Source organism: Chlamydotis macqueenii, chromosome 3 (assembly GCF_036417535.1).
Source record: "Chlamydotis macqueenii isolate bChlMac1 chromosome 3, bChlMac1.mat, whole genome shotgun sequence".
Taxonomy (NCBI): Eukaryota; Metazoa; Chordata; class Aves; order Otidiformes; family Otididae; genus Chlamydotis; species Chlamydotis macqueenii.
In genome coordinates, this window is record NC_141558.1 from 127527068 (window position 1) to 127547203 (window position 20136).

Consider the following 20136-nt stretch of genomic DNA (forward strand, 5'->3'; position numbering starts at 1 on the left):
GGTCACGTTGCTGCTCTGGCTACTGGACCAAATGGCTTGCTTAGTGTGCAAGTCTCCAAGAAAAGGGCACGTGCATTTCTGAGCCTGAACTGGGGATTGCTGTACAGGGGGACTGGTGGAGAGGTACATCTCCTGACCTATGCAGCTCAGTGCTCACGGAAGCAGTGAGGGAAAATGGTGGGGCACCGAGTAAACCTCAAGATCATGGCTGTGCCGTCCCCTCAAGCCTGAGGTGATGCCTACCGATGACAAGATGACTCTGGGTGAGATGAACTGCAGGACCCTTACTGCCAGTGTGGATAGAGTGAGCAAAGGGACAGATAGAGGTGGGTAACTCTGGTGTTCCAGCCACCTCCTGCAAGGGAGTCTTGCTGACAGTGCTTGAATAAATTCTGTTGCTTCGCTTTTTAAACACTTAGAACAAACATCTAAATGCCTAATAAATTGTATGCTGCAACTGTAAGATACAGTTTAAGCAGTAAATTATAAAACTTTAACTTTTATAAGTTTTGATTTATTATTTAAAAAAGAGAGACCTAAGACATGCCCCATGTGATTTTACTTTAAGAAACAAAAAAAAATCCCCAGCACTACAATGGAAAGGCTACCAAAAAGACAGGCAAATTTGCTAATGCCTTTGACTGTATCGAAGCATGCAGAGGAACACACTTTTATGGTATCTCAACTCTTAAAAACGGAGAACCCAAAAACATGCACTACGACCAACCGTAGAAGATTTGCATGGGCTGCCATCAACTTTTTGGAGACTGTGCTGACTACGTGAGGTGCCCGGGCTGTGGTAGCTGCGTGGCCACTGTATGTCCCCATGCGCCTCCGTATGGCCCCGTGTCACAAAGAGGCAGTGATGCGGAACCCGCCTGGTGCTTGTGAGCTTGCCTGGCCACGCCTTGGTATCCCGGAAAGCAGGCCAGCAAAAGCTAGTTGGACTGAGCTGGCCTTCGGGATAGCTCGGCTCCTTCCTTTGCTACTTGTGTGGCTAGTCTTTTCCAACCGCTTATCGTTTACTGTCCGCTTCTCCTCAACTTCCATCCTCTTCCAAAGGCGATTATCATTTGACTTTCAGGACAGATAGGGGAGAAAAGCATAGGTTGGTCTAGACCTTCCAAGGTGCAGGCTGAGCTAGTACACCCTTATAGGCTGGCCAGATAAGCATATGGGGAGAGTTCCAGTTTGCTAATTGTTATTTCTTTACCGTATCCAAGGATAGTGAAGTGGGGGAGGGGACAGTGTAGTCTGAGGCATTGGGCTGATGACAAGAGGCCCATCCTGAGTGAAGCGGTAGGCAGGGAGAGAGAAAAGGAGCACAGCAAAGGCAGCTGTTAAAGTAATGGCCGAAAGCCGGCCCCTCCTGCGTACAAGGTGGGAAAGTGTGGGCTGGAGAACCAGAGGGCTCTGCTGCTAACCCTGGCAACAGGCAAGCAGCAGGTCCTCGTCAGAGAAGGTGACACGCAGTACAGTCTTTCAAAAGGGCCTTCATCACTGCTGTCAACTGGATTCCCATGACAGGGACAGTAGGGCTGTCAGCCTGTAGCTCTGCTGCAGTTCCAAGTACCACTGAAACACTTTTGATGGTGGTTGCTGTTCTGTGGGTTGCTGTTTTAAATCATTTTCCTGAGGTGCAATCATTTCTTTGCAACCAGGTGACGGGACTGGCGCTGATCTTCTCTTTCTGCAGCATGTCCTTTGTCCTCCAGAGCTTTCCCCTCTGTTCCTGAGAGGAGCGATGGCTGCAATGGGAAACGACTCCTGTGAGTAACAGCCTCACCCGCAGGCTTGGACTTTGTGAGTCCCCAAAGGCAACAGACGTAGCTGGTGCCCGATCCCTGAATGCTGATGTGCTGACCAGCCTAGCGTGAATTCTGGGGCATTTCCTGAGAGCAACCATGCTTCTGGGTTGGAGGTTCTAGCTGGTTGTCCTGCGTGCTCCTGTACAGAACTCGACTTTGACCATATGCTTTCGTGCAACAATATCGTCTCATCTCTTTTCAAATGTCATTTCCCTGCAGTTGTTGTGGAGGGAATGGCTCCTCCACAAAGAATCCTCTTTCCTCCGGAGAAGATTTGCATGGGCTGGCAGCAAAGACAGAGAGCTGGAGCAGGACTCAAGAACCTGGGCAATACATGCTTCCTGAACTCCGTCCTGCAGTGCCTGACGTACACACCCCCTCTGGCCAACTACCTGCTCTCTCGGGAGCACAGCCGGTTGTGTGAGTGCTTTTATGAACATCTCCTTGTAAATCTGTTGGGCACTTCCCAAGGAGTCCCACAATCTGGAAGCTGATGGAGGAGAAAAGCAGCCCCTTCTCTGGCCATCGCCCAACTTGGTGTTCTTTGGACACTCAAGCCTAGAAGCCACTTGTCGTATCTAGGTGTGTTCATCTTCAGAGAGCCACCTCTTCCTAGCCCTGGGTCTTGGTCCCTATCCCTGCAAGTTATACTCTCCTTGCTTATTGCACAGAAAACTTCTGTCAGTTTAGCATCCCTCTGCAGAACGTTTTCTACGCACGAAAATGTCCCGGGCTTGTTGGGACATTGGCACCCTGGGAGGAGAGGGGCGGAGACTCTTCTTGTAACTTCATGATCTCCGTTAGGTTTCCCATCGCTATGGACATTTTGCTAACCTGAGAAGCTTACTTCCGCCCTCCCTGTTCAGGTCACCAGCAAGGCTTCTGCGTGATGTGCAGAATGGAACAGCACGTTACCAACGTCTTGCATTCCTCAGACAGTGCCATCAGGCCTTTGGCACTCGTCAGTGTTCTCACAAGTAAGTAATTTCAGGTGCTTTGACATGTTTTCTTCCCTTCTTGTAGGACAGAACTACTAACTTCTTCTTTCTTAGGAATAGGAGAACACTTCAGGTTTGGAGTGCAGGAAGACGCCCACGAGTTCTTACACTGTACTGTCAATGCCATGCAGAGAGATTGTCTGACTGGAAGCAGCAAGTAAGCAGAAGCAAGTTACCTTTTCAGTGTTCATGAGCCCTTTGGACTCCTTGATGTCCTCCCATCAAGGAAAAGCTTACACCCAGTGCTTTCAGACAAAGCAAAACTCTTGGAGGAGATAACTGTCTGCCTTTCCATTTGTTCCCAGCTTGGACATCTCTTCTCAATCAACTACCATCATTCATCAAATATTTGGGGGCTTTCTGAGATCCAGAGGTACTTTCCCACAGCTATTGCTCTCCTTGCAATTGTCTGTGCCCTTCTGTCTGCCTGTGACAAACAGCTGATCATGTGACTGGCATAGCAGGTATGAAGAGTGCCTACCAACACGGTCAGTCGACCTCCTCTATCGCTGAGCGTTTTGTTTTGCCTTCCAGTCGCGTGCTTGAGCTGCAAAGCGGTTTCCAACTCGTACGAGGCCTTCCTGGATATGCCTTTGGCTATAGAAGTAAGAGGGTTTGTAACTGTGATTCAAGACGTTCCAAGGCCCCTGTAGCTTTCCAGAATCAAGGCAGTTGTCTTAAAAAACGTATACTGCAAACACAAGAGAGCTTGCTGGTGGGGGGGAAGCGGAATGGACGGTGTCCTTCTGGTGCGGCCATGGCAGTGGTCTCCCTGGAGGTGCTGGCTTTAAGCTGGACAAGCACGCATTGTCCTCGCTGCACCCTTGACACACTCTCATCCTTGTTCCCTTTGCCCTCCCTCAACACCCAGTCTGACTCCCAGGCTGATGGGTTGTGTTGTCTTCATTATTGATGACCCTGCACACCATCGGTAGCCGAACCGTGCGGTGCCTCAGAGAGGTAGCTCTTGATAGCCCTGGGAATCCCTGGGAATGGAGGAAAATGTGCATCACCATATCCTCCTTCTGCCACCTGCTGGACGCTGCTTGTGGGTTGACAGTGGGTCTCCTCAGCATCAGCTACCTGGCTCTCCTTGTCTGCTCCTAGTAAGTGTTTGGGCGAGGGCGCAAACACCTACCGCAGCTCAAGGCTCTCCTTTCTCACTCCTCCAGGCAGCCTCGTCTCTCATCGCAGCTCTGGAGGACTTTGTGAAACCCGAGCAGCTGGATGGTGAAAACTGCTTTAAATGTAGCCAGTAAGATGATTACTAACGACATAGTAATACTAGAGCCTACGAGAAGGTGCTCCATGTCATCGAGCATAAGTTATCTTTTCACATTGGTTAGATGCACGAGAATGAGACACGGACGGTTTTTAGTATGGCCTTATGGTACTGAATAGCCTTAAAATCACGTAAGGATGTGTGAGAAGATGTGAGAGCTTGTCTGGCCTTCTGGGGCGGAGAAAGGGTGCATTTCAGCAGCTGGCTCTGTGCTTGGTTTCAAGGTGTGACAAGATGGTTGCCGCCTCCAGGAGGTTTACAATCCATCGCGTGCCCAAGATTCTCACGGTGTGTCTGAAGAGGTTTGAAGCTTTCACCGGCAGGAAGATCAACAAGGTGTGTACGCAATTGGAGTGCAACCTTCTTTTCCTGGAGCAGGAGATCTCTCAAAGCAGCAGGCTCTTTCAGAAGCTCTCGTGTTCATGAGCCCCAAAGATGCATTTATACCCCTCTGGCCCCTGGTCTTGGAAGGCTATTTCATCTGGTATTTCAGGATCATTTGTGAGCCCTCTTTGTCCCTCCATAGTTTGTGGAGTATCCCGAGTACTTGGATCTTCGGCCGTACACATCTCAGACAGCTGGAGAACCACTCCTCTACTCCTTGTATGCTGTCCTGGTGCATAGCGGTGGCAGCTGCCATGTAGGACACTATTTCTGCTACACAAAGGTAAAGAGCGACTTCCTTCCTAGCAAGGGAAAAATGTGTCCTGGGGAAGACAAACTCTCATGCTAGTGTTACCGGCAGCCCAGGTTTTGGGGGAGAAGGTCTCCTTACCAGCTGGATTGGATTTGTTTTGACGTACTCTTGGTTCTATAGTTTTTCTGCCTGGGGTTTTGTGGGGAAGCCACCTGCAGATACCAATGCCTTCTTTGCAGGCCAGCAATGGGCTGTGGTACAAGATGGACGATGAGAATGTGGTTCTTCACAACATCAACACAGTTCTCAGGCAGCAAGCCTATTTACTGTTCTACGTCAGGTAATGACAAGCGTCAAACTGTGCTCACAATACGTTTCCTTTTCGTGGTGTTGCTCTTCTTCTTCACCTCATCTTCCTGAGTGTTTCTGTCATAGGAGACAAAGACTACCTGCATTGCTCAGTGCCGAGGTCTTGCTCTGACAGGGGCGGACCTGGTGGGAAGACCTCAATCAAATTTTTATTTGTAGTCTTGCTTATGTCTTCTCTTTGTCATAGAAACCACCCCAAGAAAATGACTGAACCCCGGAGGAGACTGTAAGAAAGGCCCTAAATGCAGATAAATTGTTTCCCTGCAGGTGCTCTGATTTGAAAATTGAAGAAAGGGCTTCTCCCTCACCGGCCCCATCACATGCCCGTTCCTTCCTCAGCCAATGGGCAGCCGGCAGCAAGCAGGCGGGACCTGTGGGACCCCAGGCTCTGCCTGGTAGGACTAAGGTACGTCTGAGGGAGGTGGGTCTGGGCACCAGATGGACACTGAGTTTCTTTCTGGGTCCTTGGCATTGCTCTCGTTGCCCTCCAACACTGCAACTTTCTTCCCAGTTGCAACGCTGCTCCCTCTCAAAGCATCCCGCCTAGATCCATCCCGTTTGTGCGCCTTTGGCCCTTCTGCCTTTGCAGCCCTCCAGGAGAGCTTTTGGGAGGCCCTTAGCTGTCCCCTCACACCCACTGTTCTGGTCCTCTCAGGAGGAAAAAGCAGGATATTTTCACTGCTCTCTTTGCAGGACATGGCGGTGGGCATGGAGGACTCTCCAGAGGACAGCAGCTCCTCCACAACAGCCAGCACCAGCCAGCTAAGCTGGGCAGCTGCACAGGAGGCATCTGCAGGCTGGCCATGCCCCCACCTGGCCACACAGGCTCAACATGGCCTCCTGGTCCATTGCCAGCCATGGGACCGTGTGCTGCACGCTGTGCAAGAAGACGGCAAGAAAGAGGAGCATGCTTTGAGCCCTTCTTCTTGCTGCCAGAGGAACAGGGCCAGGGAGAGGGCCTGGAGCAGATCACCGCAATGGGGCAGGGATCTCTACAGCAGGTTGCTGGTCAGCATGGACTACGAGCATTCAGCAGGGAGGAGGAGAAATAGTCCTCCTAGCCATCTCCGTGCTCGCAGGCATGACACAGCTCCAGGACTGTCCAACGGCAGCTTCCGGTTGGCCCCCATGGACGGTGTTGCTTGGGAGCAAACCCTGCCAATGCAGAGTCAGTGGGGCACATCCCTGCAGTGGGGCTATGATCTCCACAGCCGGTGTGTGGAGTGCAGAGACTACAACCCGTTAGTGAGCAGGAGGAAGAGGAAGTGGAGAACAAGTCCTCCACACTGTGCCCAGGCCCCAGGGGATGATATAGCACCAGGACCCTCCAAAGCCAGCTCGAAGTGGGCTCCTGCACCCAGGGCTGCCAAGGAGAGCACTCAGCTAAAGCAGAGAAGGTGGAGCAGATCCCTGCAGCGGGGCTATGATCTCCGCAGCCGGTTCGTGGAGCACACGGACTACCAGCCGTCAGCCAGGAGGAGGAGGAGCTGCACAACAAGTCCTCCCCATTGTCCCTGAACCTCAAGGGAGGATGCAGCTCCAGAGCCCTTCAACGCCAGCTCCAAGTCGGGTCCTGACCCCAGGGCTGCTCAGGAGCAAACTCAGCTGAGGCAAGAGAGAGTACAGCAGATCCCCGCGGCAGGGCTGTGATCTCCACAGCCACTTTGTGGACACTACGGACTATCCATGTTCCACTTTTGGGATCAACTTGCAAAAATAACACCCGTTTGGTACCAACAGGTAGAAAAGCAAAAGCCAGAATTAAAACCACTTGTTGGCATTGCGTATGTAATTTCTGAGGTGTTTTCTTCCCTGTAGCTTTTGTGGCAGTTGCTGGAAATACCCAGTGTGGGAGATTTATGTCTTGGGATCTGGAAAGCAGTGTGCTTGCCTGTGCCCATCTTGCAGTCTCTTCATTCTAAATATGGAATTCAAGTCAACCTCAGGGAAATGGGCTGGATGAGCCGACAGGGAGGGGGACTTGACACCGGATAAACGTCCAGGCCCAGAGGGTGCTGCTCAGCGGCACCAAGCGTAGCGTGAGGCCAGTAACTGGTGGTGTCAGCCAGGGATCGGTACTGGGTCTCATCAGCGTGCAGAAATTCTGCTCTGAGCCATGGAGGATGCAAGGCTGGCGATTCTGTGAAAGGGATGCCTAGAAGAGGATCCAGCCACCAATGCTGCCCCCCCTCAGGCGGCCATCGACAGCTCCAGCAGGAAGCTGCAGCCCGTGGAGAGGAGCCCAGGCCGCAGGAGGCTCCTGGAGGAGCTGCGGTCCGTTGTGTGAAGCATTTCAGTGGTGGTCCGAGTAGGGCCACTCTGGGCAATTACAAGCTGCACACAGCTGTGGGAACGCGACCTTGGAGAGGGGAGCTAGGAGGGTTGTTATCTCAGAGAGGGGAGCTAGGAAGGTAGTTCTTGAGCAGGATGTTGTATCCGGGAACAGCTGTTCGCCTTTCTACTACGTCGTTTTGTTTGGTTTTTTTTCCTCACCTCCCTTGAGGTGGTGTCAACAAAGTTCTGGCTTGTTTCTCAAGCCAAGTGGCAACCAAGGCAGGAGACTGTTGGCCCCTGCCCGGCCTGTGGCTCAGCTGCACCCAGCAGCCAGGAACGGTGGGGAAAGGGTCTGTGCTGCTCGTACCAGGGGTGCCCTGAACCGGTGCTACACTGGGGGTAACTGTTTTGGGCTGCTGATCAGAGCCTCCTCAGCTGCCTCTGGCCCAGCTCACCTTGCCTTCTCCTCAGCCTGCTTGGGCCTCTGCCCCTCGGGCCCCAGGCCGGCTGTAACTGACAGGCCACCCTCTGGCTCTGCTGATTGGCTCTGCTGTGGCCAATGGCACAGCTGTTGCCAGGCTGCCAGTGAGAGCCCGGGCCTCCCCTCACCAGCAGGAAGATCAGGGGATTCACAAAGTCCAAGCATGCGGGTGAGGCTGTTACTCACAGGAGTCATTTCCCATTGCAGCCATCGCTCCAGTTACGTCATGGTAAAAGTCGGCGTCGCTGTTGCGCCTCCCCGGTGGGCACAGAAGGGCCTCCCGGAGCTCCCCGGAGGTGGGGACGCATCTGTCTGTATTATAGGGTGAGCGGTGACTCGTCCGGAGGGCAGTGTCAACCAAGGGCTGTTAGACGGTGTGCGAGACCGAGGTGGCTGAGGCAGTGAAGGGGCGAAGCACGGTGGCTGTAGTAGCCGGCACTCTAGCGCTGGAAGGCTGGGGCAGTGGCAGACGGCCGAGGAGGCGTGCGGAGCGTGTCCACAGCTCCCCCAGCCCCCAAGAGCCTGATGATGTGGAGCGGGCGAGGCGGCGGCACTGCTGCCTGCTGGTTCTCCGTTTTCCCCCGTGTAAACCCCACGTGGGCGGCCAGCGGGGTGCAGGGTCTCCCGGCTTGCCGGGGTCTGGAGGGCTCGGTGAAGGGACTGCATAGCATGGGCCAAGGTGGTGGCACCTCGTCCCCAGTTTCCCTGGGGCATGTGTTTCCCCACGGGGCAGGGCGAAGACCGGTGGCCAGCAGCGCTTGATCGGCACTCGAACGCTGAAAAGTCCGGGGGGGCAAGGCCTGCTGTGGCTTCCCCCGGGCTCCCCGGCAAGGTCCCCTTCACGGGGACGGGCGGTGGTGGCGGCACCTCGCCCGCTTTTTTTTTTTTTTCCCTGTCACTCTGGCCTTAAGCTGGAAGCCCGCGAAGCAGGGCAGATCGAGACCAAACGCAGATGGCCCCGGCGGCATGTGGAGCCCGCCTGCAGCTTCCCCTCTAAGAGCCCAATGACGGTGCGGGCGAGGCGGCGTCACCTCGCTGTCTTTTTTGCTGGTGTGAGACAAGCCCGGGCAGCCCGTGGCATCTGGCCTGCCCCGGCTTTGCCAGTTGGCCCTGAGGGCTCGGCAATGGGACTGCGTAGCGCCGGCGGTGGGTGTCAGCTGGAAACCGGTCCTTTTGTTTTTCCGCTCATTTTCTGGCCTTAAGCTGCCCGCCGGACCCCGTGGCCAGCAGCCGCGGGCAGACGGGACGGCCGGGGAACATGGAGCCTGCCGCAGCTTCCCCCGGCCCAGGAGAAGCCTGGCGGCGGCACGGGCAAGAGGGGGGACGGTGCCTTGCCTTCCTTTTCCTCCGGCCCTAAGCTGGAGCCCGCCAAGCGGGAAAGAGGCACGGTGGTGGCCAGCAGTTAAATGCAGATGGACCCGGGGTGTCGAGCCTTCAGTGGCTTTCCCCATCTCCCCAATACCGGGCAATGGCACAGGTTTGAGACTCTGTGCCACCTGGTTTTCTGTGTGGTACTTTTTTTTCTTTTTTTCCCACCCCACACTTCTCACTTCTCATAATGCCAGGAAACAGATGATACAAAAAATTTGGAAGCAGTTATGACTTGTAAAAAATAAGCTATTCCATCTTCTCCAATGAACGGTGTTTGACCTTATTAAATACTGAAAAGCAAGAAAAAGATTATAGGTGGTGGTCTCTATTTATTACTCCCTCTTCTTTAGATAGAGAAGTAGCTGGAAACACTAAAGGAAATAAAGCTGGGGCTAGTAAATCCCTAAATCTTACAAATAAAAGAAGTTAAACAGAACAGGTAACACTACATTAGGACAAAAAGTACATCCTGCAGAATGATAGCATGCCACCTGCAGCAGCTAATCAAATCTAACTCTTCATGTTGTTTTTATTTTTCATCTCAAAGGCTGTCATTCTTCCCTGGGGTCTCAGCCTTCCAGGCCCGCCTTACACTCGGTGGCTCCTCCTTTTCTGCTGGCGTTGCAGCATCACGAACCGGGTGAGGATTCGTTACTGGAGTGGGGGAGGCCGTTTCCGTAACTGCAGAAAACGGAATGCCTGCTGTGTGTAAAGGGGCCGGTAGATTAGCCCGACTACAACAGTAAAAAAGTTGCGGTGCTGCTCTCCCAGCTCTTGCCGGGAGGGCAGAGATAAGGCGCGGCGCGGGGGAAAGGGGCGGCCCGCTGGGGCTGCTCGAGCAGAGGAGGCCGCTTTCCGGTACTGCGAGACCGCCCGGTTCCGAAGGGACGATAACGCCCAGGGAACCCAGCTGGCAGCCCCTCGGGGCTGCGGCTGTCCCGGGCCTGGCCCCCGGGCCCTGCTTGGGGTGTCCCCCGGAACCGCCGTCCGAGCGCAGCCCGGCCCCGCCGCTTCCGCTGCCGCCCGTCCGTGGCGGAAAGGGCCGTGTGCGGCGGAGCGCTTCCGGGGCGGCGGGGCCGGCGGGAGAAGCGGCGGCAGCATGACGACGCTCCGCGCCTTCACCTGCGACGACCTCTTCCGCTTCAACATGTGAGCGCCGCCCGCCCGCCTCTCCTCTCCTCTCCCCGCTCCCGCCCGGCCCCGGGGAACGCGCTGGCGGCTCCCCCTTCCCGCCGCCGCCCCCTCCCCTCTCCACCCCTCTCCCGGGGGAGCTCGGGGCGGCCCTCGGCCGGCGGGCGGGTCCCGGGCCCGTGGTGAGCGTCGCTCTCCGCCCCCCCGCAGCAACCTGGACCCGCTGACGGAGACCGTATCCTTCCCGCTGCCGCCGGGGAGGGGGCGCGGGGCCGCGGCGACAGCTTGCTCCTTAACCGAGCGCCGCAGTACGGGACACCCTTCTACCTGCAGTACCTGGCCCACTGGCCCGAGTATTTCATCGTCGCCGAGGCGCCCGGCGGGGAGCTGATGGGTTACAGTGAGTGCGGTGCGGTGCGGCGCCGGGCTGGCCGGCGCGGCCGTCCCGCGGCGTTGCGTGTTTGGGGGGGGATAGCGCGGGAGCTTTTCGTGCTCTTCGCGTTTTCCAAATAGCTGGCGGGGAAGAGGAGCCTTGTGTAGCATCTTCCCGCTTCATACGTGTCTGAGGGTGTCCACAGGCCTCGCAGCAGCAGTTTCTGGTTTGACGTGCCCAGCGCAGCAGGGACTGCGGTAACCTCCGCCCAGGGTCGTGCAGGTGAACGCGTGTGCGCCTTTCTGCCATCCTGGAACTGGGCCCCTGCACCCCGCGCTGGGCTCGCGCGCTGTCAGCCATCAGGGAGTACAGATGCTGGGCTGGGGTTTTGCATGGGCCTGCGAGGGAGAGCTCTGGGTCTGGATGTCAGTTGCTTCTTTGCCGTGGAATACTTGTGTTTCTCAGAAATTATTCCAAATAGAGCTGGTGGTCTGTTTATTCCTTCCAGCATTTGCTGTGCAGAAGGTTTCTCTGTACCCACCACATCAGTTGCTTATTAGCAGTGACTGGGATGTTTATGGGAGTCCCGTGTGGAAGTATGGAATACTCGAGTGAACTAACACTGGTTTGGCTCTGTGTAGAAAGGAGAGGAACTGTAAAGAAGCCCCCCAGAACAATGTCCCTCTTTTTTTATTTTCTTTTTTTTTTCCCCCTCCCTTAAACATACTGTGTTTGCAAGCCTTAGCTTTCTGCTGCCAGCTTGGCAAAATGTCCCAAGCTCTGTTCTCTCTTGGTCACCAAAAGTCTCCAGTAGTTGTCGGGATGGTGAATTAGCTTTGGGCCTCTAGCCCTCCGTTCCTCCGTTACTTTAGTCAGGTCTTGAATTCAGCTCAGGGAAAGACTCATGAGACTTGCTCAAAACTCGGATTTGGAAGTCATTCCTCAAACAATGAATTTGCAAAAAAAGTTTTGTTTTGTTTTGTTTGTTTTTTTTTTACACTGGTCAAGAGACCACTGTAATACTTGAGCAAAATGACATTTTTAATGGTTGCTGAATCGGAGCAATAACATAGAGATCCCTCTCTGAGCCTTTACCACTGTCATTGCAATGTTTGTTTCTACGCTGTTTGGTTCTTTTGTAAAGATGTACAGCTGTGGGTGGTGCATCATTCCAGAGGCGCTACCGCGCTGATGCTCTGTATGTTCACAGTCATGGGTAAAGCGGAAGGCTCTGTGGCTAGGGAAGAATGGCACAGACACGTTACTGCTCTCTCTGTTGCACCAGAATTTCGACGGCTGGGTTTGGCTGCTAAATTGATGGAACTACTGGAAGAAATTTCAGAAAAGTGAGTACTATGCTTATCTTTACATTTGTCTTTTAAAGTGATCTTTCTACAGATGCATGTCTGTGGCATAGATATTTGATTTGCATGAAACAGACCCAGAATTTTGCGTTGAGTAGTGTTCTGATTTGCTGAAATTCCCCATAGCTGGAGAACAAGAATTATGAATGTTGCTTGGTGGTTTAAAATCTCAGGGTTTCTCTGAAAGCTGCCTTGCTAGGATGAGTCGGAAGTAGCCTGAATTCCAATAGAGATACTATATAAAAGATCCTTTTCTTGGCAGGAAAAGAGCTTCACTAAGCATCAGCACTGTTTCCCACAGGGTCTCCAACATAGGTGTTCAGTAATCGTGGGCTTTGTGCAATTCCCTCAGGCACAAGCTTGGAGCAATTTTGTACGGCAGAGAGAATCTGAGCTTAGTTTTCATCTCGTGTGTGGTTACGTGTACCCGCACAAACTTTAATTTAGCGTCAAATGAACCCACAGGGAAATGTCCCCACCTCATGCTAATAGGGCAACAGCACTGTAGTTGGTAAAATCAGAAAATAGTATGATTTTCTGAAAAATCTGCCTTGTGAGGAGAAGGACTGTCTCCTGTTAGGCAACTGAATTTTGTGGCTGATTCCACTGCCCCACCTATGCACTTTGAAGGAGGTGCTCCTTAAGCCGATGCAATCTAAAATGTGGATTTTATAGAATCATAGAATGGTTAGGGTTGGAAGGGACCTTCAAAGGTCATCTAGTCCAACCCCCCTGCAAGGAGCAGGGACATCCCCAACCAGATCAGGTTGCTCAGAGCCTCATCCAGCCTGGCCTTGAACGCTTCCAGAGATGGGGCCTCCACCACCTTTCTGGGCAACCCGTTCCAGTGTTCTATAACTCGCATCGTAAAAAATTTTTTCCTAATTTCTAATCTAAATCTACCCCCCTCTATTTTAAAACCATTACCCCTTGTCCTATCGCAACAGGCCCTACTAAACAGCCTTTCCCCATCTTTCTTGTAGGCCCCCTTGAGGTACTGGAAGACCGCGATCAGGTCTCCCCGGAGCCTCCTCTTCTCCAGGCTGAACAGCCCCAACTCTCTCAGCCTGTCCTCATAAGAGAGGTGCTCCAGCTCTTTTATCATCTTCGTGGCCCTCCTTCCGACCTTCTCCAACTGGTCCATGTCCTTCTTATGTTGGGGGCTCCAGAACTGGACACAGTACTCCAGGTAGGGTCTCACCAGGGCAGAGTAGAGGGGGAGAATCACCTCCCTAGACCTGCTGGCCACACTTCTCTTGATGCAGCCCAGGATGCGGTTGGCCTTCTGGGCCGCAAGGGCGCATTGCCTGCTCATGTTAAGCTTCTCATCCACCAGCACTCCCAAGTCCTTCTCCTCAGGGCTGCTCTCAATCCATTCCCCACCCAGCCTGTATTTGTGCCTGGGATTGCCGTGACCCAGGTGCAGGACCTTGCACTTGGCCTGGTTGAACTTCATGAGGTTGGCACGGGCCCACCTCTGCAGCCTGTCAAGGTCCCTCTGGGTGGCATCCCTCCCTTCCAGCGTGTCGACAGCACCACACAACTTGGTGTCGTCGGCAAACTTGCTGAGGGTGCACTCTATCCCACTGTCCATGTCGCTGACAAAGATGTTGAACAGGGCCGGGCCCAGCACAGACCCCTGAGGGACGCCAGTCGTGACCGGTCTCCACATGGACATTGAGCCGTTGACCACCACTCTCTGAGTGTGGCCATCCAGCCAACTCCTTACCCACCGAGTGGTCCGTCCATCAGACCCATGTCTCTCTAGTTTAGAGAGAAGGATGTCGTGCGGGACAGTGTCATAAGCTTTGCACAAGTCCAGGTAGATGATGTCAGTTGCTCGTCCCTTGTCCACCGATGCCGTCACCCCGTCATAGAAGGCCACCAAATTGGTCAGGCACGATCTGCCCTTGGTGAAGCCATGTTGGCTGTCACCAACCACCTCCTGGCTCTCCATGTGCCTTAGCATGGTTTCCAGGAGAATCTGCTCCATGACCTTGCCAGGCACAGAGGTGAGGCTGACTGGCCTGTAGTTACCTGGGTCTTCCTTATTCCCCTTTTTAAAAATTGGGGTTATGTTCCCTCTCTTCCAGTCATCGGGGACCTCACCAGACCGCCACGACTTCTCAAATATGATGGCCAGTGGCTTGGCAACTTCATCCGCCAGTTCCCTCAGGACCCGCGGATGGATCTCATCAGGACCCATGGACTTGTGCACCTTTAGGTTCCTCAGATGATCCCGAACCTGCTCTTCGAGTACAATGGGCGGTTCTTCATCCTCGCAGTCCCTGCTTGCACCTTCTACAGCTTGGGCGGTGGGACAGGAACTCTTGTTGGTGAAGACTGAGGCAAAAAAGACATTGAGAACCTCAGCCTTCTCCATGTCCTGGGTAACCAGGACACCAGTTCCCTTCTGGAGGGGGCCTACATTTACCCTGGACTTTCTTTTGTCCCCTACGTACCTATAAAAGCTCTTCCTGTTACATTTTATACCCCTGGCCAGATTCAGTTCTGCCAGGGCATTGGCCTTCCTTACCTTATCCCTGGCCACTCGCGCAGCCTCTTTGTAGTCCTCCCAGGCTACCTGTCCCCGCTTCCACCCTCTATAGGCTTCCTTTTTTACTTTCAGTTGGTCCAGGAGCTCCTTGCTCATCCACACCGGCCTCCTGGCCTTTTTGCCCGACTTGTTTTTCATCGGGATGCACCTCTGCTGAGCTTGGAGGAGGTGCTCCTTGAATATGGACCAACTTTCCTGGGCCCCTCTTCCCTCCAGGGCCGCCTCCCATGGCACTTGGCCCATCAGGTCCCTGAAGAGGCCGAAGTCCGCCTTCCTGAAGTCTAGGGCAGAGAGCTTGCCGTGTATTTTCCTTGCTGCCCCGTGGATCTTGAACTCCACCATGTCATGGTGGCTGCAGCCAAGGCTGTCCTTTACTTTAACATCCCCCACCAGCCCCTCCCTGTTGGTGAGTACAAGTTCGAGCATGGCACCCCTCCTTGTCGGCTCCTCTATCGCCTGCAGGAGGAAGTTGTCATCCACGCATTCCAGGAACCTCCTGGACTGCCTGTGCCCTGCCGTGTTGTCTCTCCAACAGATGTCAGGGTGGTTGAAGTCCCCCATGAGGACCAGGGCCTGTGACCGTGAGGCTGCTCCTATCTGCCTATAGAGCACTTCGTCCGCTCTATCCTCCTGGCCAGGCGGCCTGGAACAGACCCCTACCGTGACGTCCCCTGTCCGTCCCCATCCTCTAATCTTGACCCATAAGCTCTCTGTCAGCTCCTCCTCCATCCCCAGGCGGAGCTCCACACACTCCAGCCGGTTGCTGACGTAGAGAGCGACACCCCCTCCTCGTCTCCCCTTCCTGTCCTTTCTAAAAAGCCTATACCCCTCCATGTTGACGCTCCAGTCGTATGTGTCATCCCACCACGTCTCCGTGATGCCAATGAGGTCGTAGCCCTGCTCGTGTGCAAGCATCTCCAGCTCTTCCTGTTTATTCCCCATGCTGCGTGCATTGGTATAGAGACACTTCAGCTGGGCCCCCGACAAAGCCGACTTGCTGGCTGGAGTGACAGGGGTGCTATTGGATCACAGTTTAGGTTTATTTGCACTTTTCTGTGATCCTTCCTCAGCTTCTGGACCCTCGGTGCTGGCACTGGCGCCATGCTGACAGCAGTGGGCTGGACTGTGCTCCCTCTTCCCCAGCAACACCAGTTTAAAGCCCTCCGGATGAGCCTGGCAATATATATATGTGTATATATATATGTACATATAAAAAAATTCTTATGCTAAAATTGAGATTTTTTTTTTTAAATAATTTCTTACAGATATGAGGCTTATGTGGGTGTTTAGCTTGTCCTGTTCTTCCTGTTCGTAATTCTGAACCTACTGGCTAGTGTAGAAGAATGGTCGTGTGACAAAAATAAAATGGGATTTGTGCCTATACAGGATTTGTTCCTCGGTAAAGGAGTGCGCCTGTTGTTATTGCAGCGTGAAAGATGTTTGATTAGCGCACCACGTGATCAGACCTGTCTTGGTCTGATCACGAGTTAGGGGCTATTATTCAGAAATACGTTAATGTACTATTCCTTACTGTGCTTTCTTGTTTTTCATTTTTTTCAAAGAAAGGGTGGATTTTTCGTGGATCTTTTTGTGAGAGTATCAAATCAGGTTGCAGTAAAAATGTATAAGCAACTAGGCTACAGCGTGTACCGTACGGTATTAGAGTACTACCCTGCTAGCAGTGGAGAGCCAGGTGAAGATGCTTATGGTAAGTACTTGTTCTGCCTCAAGCTGAATGGAAAGAGTCTCATGTCAAGGTTTCCTGGGCTTGCTTGTATGATTTTTTTTTTCTTTTTCCTTTTTTTTTTTTATGTGAAGCAAGTTCAGATAGTTGTTGATGAAGGGGATTTTGCATACTCCTTTAGATAGCTTTTCATACTGAAGATTACATCAGTTGCAAAACTTAACCTCGCAATTTACACATTTTGTAGCATCTGTGGCAAAATAAACTACAAAACAAGAATAAGTTAGTAAGTACAAAGACACTTATCCTGTAGGTAAGATGAAAATTAAAATGCAGTTTTTAATCTAATTTTTCTTTCTGAGGGGCCCACACCCAGTGGCTGGGCTTTTTGCTGATGTTACTTGGGGAAGGAATTACAGTGCTTTCCTCGTTTCTTCCCATAGCAGCGACTTGAAAGTTTGTTTTACTCAAATGTCTGACTACAAATTTAAAAGTGTCAGTGGTCAACAGTGGCAGAGAATTGGTTGGCCTTTTCAGCTTAAAAGCGAAGGAACATGGAAATTTAAGTATATTAACGTTAATTCTGTCAATAAAACTGAAGTACCAGCTGCTTCCTCTTTCTAGATCTTTCCTTAAAGTATTCTCCCCTCAGAGTTACACGACCATGCTGTGTATCTTTTCTGTTCTTGCACTGTTCATTTGATACGCAGGGGCTGCGGACAGACATCTACTGTTGCTGCAGACACCTTAAGTCACATTTTTGTCCCTTTAGCCTAGCATTTCCTTTCCATTTGGTTGAGTTTCATGCAGTGTTATATTCCAATTGATAATGTAGCCACTGAACATTAAGGTCATCAGACTATCAGAGTGCGTCCAGAGGAAGGCGACCAAGATTGTAAAAGATCTCGAGGGCAAGACTTACAGGGAGCAGCTGAGGTCACTTGCTTTGTTCAACTTGGAGAAGAGAAGGCTGAGGGGTGACCTCACTGCAGCCTACAACTCCCTCAAGGCGGGCAGCGGGGAGGGAAGGGCTGATCTCCATCTCTCTGGTGACCAGCGATAGGACACCAGGAAATGGAATAAAGCTGCATCGGGGGAAATTCACATTGGACATTAGGAAAAGACTGAGAGAGTGGTCAGTCACTGGAACGGGGTTCCCAGGGAAGTGGTCACGACACCACGCCCGTTAGAGTTGAAGGAGTGTCTGGACAATGTTCTTAGTCATATGGTTTAGTTTTAGGTAGTCCTGCAAGGAGCAGGCAGTTGGACTCGATGTTCTTTATGGGTCCCTTCCAACCTGAGATATTCTATGAAATCTTCTTGATTAAAAATGGTCTTATTGTAAGAGAAAATATGGCTTTGCACAATGACTGTCTTATTACAATAGCTTTTTTTTTTTTTTCTTTTGCCACAGATATGAGAAAAGCTCTTTCCAGAGATACGGAGAAGAAATCGATTATACCTCTGCCTCATCCCGTGAGACCAGAAGACATTGAGTAGCTGTAAGCTGTGATTCTCAGGCAACTCACTAAGAGCATCAGGTTCCTTCTCCCCCTAGCCCCCAAGAACTTATGGATAAGAAATCTTTGGGTTGATGTTTTTCACCATGGAATACCAGAAAGCAATACCGAGAAGCGTACTAATGCCACTTCTGTTGGTAATGTCTGCATACTGCTGCACTTTGCCCATTCTTTTTCCTCTCAAATATTGGACCGTGAGAGACTATTAAAATGGGATTACCTCGTGTATGATGTTTTCTTGTTTTTCCTTCAAACCAAAAATACCTGAGGTCAGTAATAATAAAAACTCTTTCTCTTGTTCATGACCAATGAAAGTAGCGTACAATACCCAAGAAGCACAGCAGGAAGAGGACCATGTAATAATACTTGCATAAAAGATAAACCTCTTATACACAATGTAGAAATGTCTTTCCCCCTTTCACGGCACAGGCGCAGTACTAAACGTGGTTCACTGTCGATTTGAAAAAGCCACACAACCAAGGTAGTCACGGCTTTCTGTCCACCCTGGACCAGGTTCAAGATCAATTCTGTGTTCTGGGTACCCATACACACCTTAACATGCTGCGTCCGCTGGAGTAATCTGCGGTAAAGGTTTCTTGTTTTCTCATACTCCTTTTGCTCAATTTCAAAGTCAATGTAGGATTTCCAAAGAACCTGCAAAAGAGAAGTCTCTCATTATGTTCACAGCATCTTCAAACAGCCCTATAACACTGAGATCACTGACATAATGCTTTTTTTTGTTTTCCCCTTGTTTTAATGGAGGAGCATGGATAAATGTGGAATTTGTAGCAATGAAATTCAGACATAAAAGTGTTGACTGTACAGATAGGATTAAGACTAAGTAATATCAAATCTTGTGCACATAATCCATTTAGCTTAGTCCTGTAAGCGTGTTTTATCGTGGGTTTTATAGTCCTGTGTACCCTGTCAAGAAAGACGGTAGCTTAGATGAGACACAGGCTAAGCCACTCTGGTAAGCAGTTCTGTTCAAGATGATAGACTGTTTACATTTTAATTAGCCACACTGTGTAATAAGTACTGTCGTTTTTTTTCCCAATTTTCTTCCATTCTTATATCCTGCTTTCCATCCCTTTTCCCTCTCACTTTCTGTCCAGTGTCCTGTCTCTCATCTTCTCTTACTCTGTCTGCTCCCCATCTGTATCCCATTCCCCATCACTATTCTGCTCTCTCCTTTCTCTCTTTTCTATCTTTTAAAAAAGTTTCCTGTGCCTTTATTTTCTTTTTTTTCACTTCCCCCATTCCTCTGTCTTGTGCCATGTCCCATTTCTGGGTCCATGGAAGTGACATTAGGAGTGACAGGTTGTCTGAAGCATGTCCCTCTGCCCATTTCTGTTTTCTGCATTCTCCGTCTCTTTGTCCCAATCTGCATCTCTCTCTGTTATCACGCAGTCCCTCTCCCCTGTTCTCTGTCCTACTTTTTCTCTCCATATGCCACATTCCCTGTCCCCATCTTTATTCTTCCTTCTTCCTCTCCTTTTTCTGTCCTTTTGTACTGCTCCCTAACCTTATTTCTTCCTTAATCTCAATGTCCTTTTCCCTGTACCTTTCTGTCTCTGCTTCTTAGTCCTCCTCCCTCGTCTTATTTCTATCTTTATAACCCTCTGTCCTGCTCGCCATCCCTCTCTCCCTCCATTCTTCTCTGCTGCTCCTTGCCCGTGTCTTTCTCTCCCCTCCCCAGTCATTATTTATCTCCCTCTGTCCTTGTCTCCCTCTTTGTCTCTGTCCCTCTCTACTGCTCTGTCCTGCTTGCTGCCCCTCTTTCTCTCATTCTGTCCCAGTGTCCTGCTCCCTGATCCTCTTTCCCACTGTTGCTGTATCCTTTTGTCTGTCCTCTCCTCACCCCTCACTCTGTTTCTCTCGTGCTCTCTCTTCCTTTTAAATTCTCTCTCTGTCCTGCTGCCCGTGCCATTGTTTCTTACAGCATCCCTCTGTCCTGCTCCTTGCCACTGTTGTTTTTCAGTTCCTCTCCTGTTGTGCTGCCCATCCCTGGTTTTAGTTCATCTCCATCTTGCTTCCTATTCTTATTTTTTTTCTGTCCTGCTCCCACTCGCTCTTTCTGCCTCTCCTCCTCTGTCCTTGCTGCTTCTTTGTCTGTCTCTGTCCTGCTGCCTTTTTTTTCTCACTGTGCATCTGTCCTTCTTCTTGTCTGTGTCTTTCTCTTGCCATCCCGTTCCTTGCCTCATGCATTCTCACAATGCCCCCCTGTCCAGCTGGCTGCCACTTTTCTCCTTTCTTCTGATGTCCTGTGCCCTGCTCCTCATTTTTG

General features: G+C 51.6%; 1 protein-coding gene across 1 annotated transcript; it reads left to right on the top strand.

Annotated features, from left to right (window-relative positions):
* Positions 1–2086: 2086 nt before the first annotated feature.
* On the top strand, positions 2087–4065 carry LOC147601525 (ubiquitin carboxyl-terminal hydrolase 42-like). Its single transcript, XM_086743225.1, has 6 exons — positions 2087–2228; positions 2675–2785; positions 2861–2963; positions 3112–3179; positions 3341–3411; positions 3979–4065. Exons 1-6 carry the CDS (start codon positions 2087–2089, stop codon positions 4063–4065), a joined length of 582 nt encoding a protein of 193 aa, XP_086599351.1.
* The last annotated feature ends 16071 nt before the right edge of the window (positions 4066–20136 follow it).

Bases quoted from the DNA above. Each gene is read 5' to 3' on its own strand.
- LOC147601525 (XM_086743225.1), top strand. From the start codon at position 2,087: ATGGGCTGGCAGCAAAGACAGAGAGCTGGAGCAGGACTCAAGAACCTG. The intron at 2,229-2,674 runs GTGAGTGCTTTT...CTCCCTGTTCAG, and splicing joins TCGGGAGCACAGCCGGTTGT to GTCACCAGCAAGGCTTCTGC. The intron at 3,412-3,978 runs GTAAGAGGGTTT...TCACTCCTCCAG, and splicing joins ATATGCCTTTGGCTATAGAA to GCAGCCTCGTCTCTCATCGC.